This window comes from Magallana gigas, chromosome 5 (assembly GCF_963853765.1).
Source record: "Magallana gigas chromosome 5, xbMagGiga1.1, whole genome shotgun sequence".
In the NCBI taxonomy this organism is placed as follows: Eukaryota; Metazoa; Mollusca; class Bivalvia; order Ostreida; family Ostreidae; genus Magallana; species Magallana gigas.
In genome coordinates this window covers 43,842,232-43,848,447 of record NC_088857.1, presented here as the reverse complement: position 1 = coordinate 43,848,447, position 6,216 = coordinate 43,842,232, and the positions used below count along the sequence as shown (strand labels likewise).

General features: G+C 33.6%; 1 protein-coding gene across 1 annotated transcript; it reads right to left on the bottom strand.

Annotated features, from left to right (window-relative positions):
- Positions 1-3,061: 3,061 nt before the first annotated feature.
- Positions 3,062-5,776, bottom strand: LOC136275764 (uncharacterized). Its single transcript, XM_066085694.1, has 2 exons — positions 4,780-5,776; positions 3,062-4,089 (listed from the first exon to the last, which is right to left on the bottom strand). Exons 1-2 carry the CDS (start codon positions 5,443-5,445, stop codon positions 3,202-3,204), a joined length of 1,554 nt encoding a protein of 517 aa, XP_065941766.1. The 5' UTR covers positions 5,446-5,776; the 3' UTR covers positions 3,062-3,201.
- Positions 5,777-6,216: the final 440 nt, after the last annotated feature.

The window sequence follows — 6,216 nt, the reverse complement described above, 5'->3', positions numbered from 1 at the left end:
TGTTCAAATTGTGACCCCCAGGGGTAGGGTGGGGCCACAATGGGGGTTTGTATTTTACATAGGGATTTATAGAAAAAAATCAAAATTCTCTTCAAGTCTTATCATCCTTTTCTCTATTACATTATGTATTTGAGTGGGACCATTTGAGATGTTCACTATTTCAATAATATCTACTTTGTTTTGCCCTACTGAGCTGTAGCCTTAAAGCAGCTTTTCTCATCTAAAGTTGTCTTGCGTCTGTAGTCATTAGCACTGTATGGTGTTATCTTTATCATACTAGTTATTGTTGTATGGTGCAGTTATTTACAGTTATTTAACTGCTTTCCAGTAGGAAATAAATTTCATTTTATTAGAATTTTGTAAATAACAAAACCCATGTTCTTGTTTTTTAGGTGGTAGACGTGGGGATGTTACTCTTGCAAAAATTCTTCGGTTTTGCACTGGATCAGAAGAGGAACCACCACTTGGTTACCAGATTCAGCCAACAATGGAATTTGTCGAAAGACAATCATTCCTGCCAACAGGAAATACATGCATCAACAAAATGCAATTAACCATACCTGTAAATGAGGAGCCAACAGAAGATGCACTGTTCAACTTTTTTGACTTTGCGTTTTGCAATTCGTACTTTGGTTTACAATGATTAAGTGAGCTTTTCAGACCACGCAATGTTGTCCGCCTGTCCATGGCAACTTTTTATACACACTCTCTGTAGGAGAGGGGGTATACTGTTTTACCCTTGTGTGTCTGTCTGTCTGTTTGTCCTTCAGTCTGTCTATAACAGAAATTTCGGTTGCATTTTTCTCAGCAACTATTCATTGCACGGGCTTGAAATTTTAACGCACTATTTGTTTAGGCATGCCATATGTTGGGATCTAGTTTTGTACCAATCTTACATCAACTTCCTGTTAAATGACAACATTTTTTATTTTAAGCCAAAATTTTCAAACAAATTTTCCTCAAAGATTACACAGCAACTTTTCATTGCAGATGCTTAACCTTAACACAGGCTTTGATAAGGCATGTTATATGATGGAATTCATTTTTGTACCAATTGGACATCAATTTCCTGTTAAATGATGACTTTGTGTATACGCTTAGCCCACCGGTAAATTTTATTTTTGTCAAAGATTTCTCAGCAACTTCCGGTATTCATCGCAGATGCGTGAAATATTAAGACATTCAAGTTTGTTTAGGCATGCCATATGGAGTGAATTAGTTTTTTATCATAAGTCAACTTTCTGTTAAATGTTGACTTTTCTTTTTTTGCATATACACATCAGATCGGGGGTATTACTAGTGAGCATTGGTTCACGGATATCTTGTTCATTTTCAAAGATTACTTGTTTTATAGCCTTCCACATAAAAAATGAAACTGAATATTATAAAAGCTTGATTATTAAAGGCATGCAGGTCTCTTTAAAATTACCAAAATTTTGCAATTTTGATCCCTGCCGCTAAGGTATAGATAAGTTGAGATTCCTCAGATTCTTGAACCCCACCCCAAGCCCATTTTTACAGTTTTAATTTTAATAAAAACATTAATATTTGTATGAACTGTGTCATGTTAAAGTTTGTCCTTGGACTGTGTCATGTTAAAATTGGTTCTTAGACTTCTTGTTTTGAATAGAAACTTAAATATTTGTATGAACTCTGTCATGATAAAGTTGGTCCTCGGACTTTTTGTTTCAAATAGAAACTTTACTATTTGTATGAACTCTTGTCATGTTAAGTTGGTCCTTGGACTGTGTAATGTTAAGTTTGTCCTTGGACTTCTTGTTTTGAATAGATACTTTAATATCTGTTTTGAACTCTGTCATGATAAAGTTGGTCCTCTGACTTTTTGTTTCAAATAGAAACTTTAATATTTGTATGAACTCTTGTCATGTTAAGTTGGTCCTTGGACTGTGTCATGTTAAGTATGTCATTGGACTGTGTCATGTTAAGTTGGTCCTTGGACTGTGTCATGTTAAAGTTGGTTCTTGGAATTCTTGTTTTGAATAGATATACTTTAAGATTTGTATGAACTGTCTCATAAGTTTGCTCATGAACTTCTTGTTTTGAATAGAAACTTTATCAGGATTTCTAAACATTGACTTAAATGAAAGTTTGTGTGGTAAATGTATATTTTGTTAAAGGAATATCAGCAAAAAGTTAAATATCTTAAAGTTTTGTACTGATGACATGTTTGTCAAATTGTTTCCTGTACATTTCTGATTTTTAGCTCACCAAGACGAAGTGTGGGGGGGGGGGTGTTGGGGGGAGCTTATGCTACACACTTGACTACGTTGTTTAATGTTTTTGGTGCAGCTCCTATATCTAAGTCATTACTTGTCCTACCTTCACCAAACTTGCATGGATGGTACATCTTAACCTACTTAAATACTTTATAGACTTAAAATATCATATTAGAATATGTCAGGCTTCACAGGATTTGATCACGTGACCAACCAACTTCGTATCCGGTGAACATCTTAAATTGCTGTTTATTTCTCTCTTATATATATATATATATATATATATATATATATATATATATATATATATATATATATATATATATATGTGTGTGTGTGCACACACAATGGTATTTAATCATATTATGAATATTTTATCATATAACATAACTTTTTGGTATAATATGATTCAGTTTTGTATTTTATCATTATGAAATTGTATAATATGATCTGTTATTATATGATTGTATCAGATTGTTTGATATTTTACAAGTATATAATATAATGCAATGTATTTTAAATTCTATCGTTTGATACCAAACAATAAAAATCATCTGATACAATATACGTGATACAGAAGAGTATCACATAATAAAATATCATATTGTATGATGACATTATACATTTTCGTATGATATAATAAAGTCGATCTCATAAAGGTGACCCTTCATCTCGGTGAGCTATGTAAAGTTTGATTACCTATGTTTATTTTTTCAAACCAAGAAGGAATGACATTTTTTTCTATCAAAAAGCAGTATAATAAAAACAAATCTCAAATCTTTGTTCATCTTACTAATTTTATTGACCATCATGAAGAGTCATTGTAGTAGAGTCATGAATGGTAACTAAATAGCCCTTTTTTGTTATGATAAAAATCTGGTCATTCTTAGTCAATGGGCCAAGCAGATTAGGAAAAAAGATACACTAGTCTTGCAGACAGTGGCAAGTGAATTTACATTGTATATCATATTGTTAAGCTGTTGTTTCTTTCGACAATTTCCACAGCCTTTTGGAAAATATCAATTCCATAGTTAGCAGAATGCCAATTAAATGGACAATGTTGTTGCAATTCTTGTAGAGTGTCATTTGTTACTGCATATGAAGGCGGATCAAACACAGGCCTGGGATTAACATTGTGAAGATATTGAACATCAGTATTATCTTCAATACCATACTGTTCCCAATCTAAATCTAAAACATCAATTGGATTATTGATAATGCCGGCTGCAAACAAATGCAATGGCGAGGTCTTAACAGTGCGTAATCTATGATTAGCCCATGCTTCTTTCCATATTTGAAGCTTTTCGTCTATCTTTTTCAGATACACATAATGTAAACAAAACATATGTATGTCATTCAAAATATCAAGCAGTTGTACGTCTTCCATATAGTAAAAAAGTTCATAGTAGTAGCAGAGAACTCCTTCATACACATCCCTCCACAGCCTCTCAATTCTTTGGTTGTGGACACTTTTTCCAGTTATCATGCTTCCTCTGTTTGGTCCTCGAGTTCTGACCATATATTCAGCGACAGCTTTGTTCTCAAGTCCTTTATCAGAGCGAACTCTTAAAGGCAAGCCATAGCTTCGAATAGCACTTTGGAAACAACTGAAAATTGTTTCAGACTTATTGTTGTCTGTACAGTTAAGGAATGTGACAAACCTACTGAAGCCATCGATACCACCAACGATTATGAAATTCCATCTGATCAATTTGTGGTTTGTATCTATATGCCAAAGATGATTGACACCTTCGACATTGTAAACTCTTCTTTGTAATCTTCCTTTTATCCTGCTTTTTATGTTATCCCCATTTGTTCTATGTAAGCTCTCTCGCAGTCTTGCTCTTGTTACCTGTTTTAAAAACATCCAATTGTTTAACATGATATGAAACAGAATTCGAAGATTAAAAGAATTGGTATGTACAGCTGTTCCAGATCATGTCGTACAATTATTCAAGGAATAAGGAATCATTCTTTGAGTATTATGAGGTGATAATTTCGGTCGGGGCGTGGTCAAATCCAATAAAGCCCAGGGCTTTATGATGGATTTGACTACGCTCCGACCGAAATTATCACCTCATAATATTCAAAGAATGATTCCGTATTACTTATATTTATATTATTTGTACACTTTAAAACAACATTATTTTAAAACCACTATTTTTTATGTAGCACATGCTATGTATTACAATACCGTTTTTCGATTATGCTATAAGACACGCCCATTTGTGTCACTCATGTTTTGTGAAGTTATTGGGTTTTGGGGTTCAAAATTGATTCGTAATGTTATCACAGACAAAGACAGTTGAAAATGTAAACATTAATATATATATAAGTGGATTTTGTTTAATACAAAAGCTTTCTTTGTTGATTCATTCGGGCTTTGAAGGTAGCGAAATCATGTTAAAATGTCATTGGTTCGTGTAAGGAAACATTTGCAAAATGTAAATATAAAATAGTGAACTTTTTTTTTCAGTGTTAGATTCATATCAAAAAGCATATTTGCAAATTTAAATATTGAAAAAAGAGGAATTTCTCTCACCTGGACACCTTTTTGCCGAAGAATTTCTCTGACCATTGTTTCTCCACATTTCGGGAACTCTGTAGCAATTTCAGAAACTATTTGATCCAGCTCATGATCTAATATATCGTTATATTTTGATACAGAAAGATTGCATCGTCTCATCCTTCTGTATATTGTGCTCTCTGACACATTTAACATTTGAGAAATTTCAATGATTTTGAACTTAGATTCCAGCAAAAAGTCCAACACATCTTCTGGTATCAAGTACCCAGAATTTCTTTGTATCAAAAGATTGCTTCCATGGTGAATACAAGCCACTCTCAATTTCATCATGGCTGATCTATCAGCAACTCCTAAAATTTGCATTTCAACTTTTGAGAGTTTTGATACAATATCAGGTTTTACCTTTTCTTCTTGAAACTTTCTTGTTAAAGAGCCCAATCCGAGTTTTTCTAGAATAGTTTCCATGTCTAATTTCCAAAGACTACTAATCTTTATTTTCAAATAATGCAAAACGTACATCATATACGCAAAAATAGATGCACTATATGTAATAATCAAAGCACAGCAAATAATGCCAAATGTACACCCCACAATGACGAAAGTGCACCACAAAATGACATACATGTAAGCACACCACATGATGATATAGTCACACCAAAATATGACAATAGCACACCACATAAAGGAATAAGCACACTACATAATGATATAAATACACTACATTACGATAAAAGCACAACACGTAATAATATATGCACACTGCATAATAATAAAAGCACACTGCATAATGATTAAAGCACAACGCATAATGATATAAGCACACTACATAATGATAGAAGCACACTACATAACGATAAAAACACACCACATAATAATATAAGCACACCGTATAATGATTTAAGCACATCACGTAATGATAAAAGCACACCACATAACGATGTAAGCAGATAACGAATTTATTTTTGCCATAATAAGACAGTCCAGGCGTTCCATAACTTAGAGTGATTATCAACTGTCTTAGAGAAGCTGCATGGAGCAAACCTCAAAGTGTCCCCTAAGAAATGTAAAATGTTTCAACAACAAGTATCCTTCCTTGGCCATATCGTCAGTGCTGATGGCATAGCAACTGACCCTGACAAAACACAAGCCATTAAGGCCTGGCCAAAACCAGAGACTGTTACAGAACTACGTAGTTTTCTTGACACCTGTGCATATTACAGACGATTTATTAAATCATTCAGCGACATAGCAAAACCTCTTTACAAACTGACAGAAAAAGATTCCCAGTTTAACTGGTCAAACAGCTGCCAAGTCTCTTTCAATACATTGAAAGATTGCCTCACTAATGCCCCCATATTGGGATACCCTGATTTGACCCAAGAGTTTATCTTAGATACTGATGCCAGTGCATTTTTATTGGCGCTGTCCTCTCCCAGGTAAAAGATAACAAAG

Coding starts and splice junctions, on each gene's coding strand:
- LOC136275764 (XM_066085694.1), bottom strand. CDS start 5,445: ATGTGGTGTGCTATTGTCATATTTTGGTGTGACTATATCATCATGTGG. Junction 4,090..4,779: donor TTCGGCAAAAAGGTGTCCAG/GTGAGAGAAATT, acceptor TTTTTAAAACAG/GTAACAAGAGCAAGACTGCG.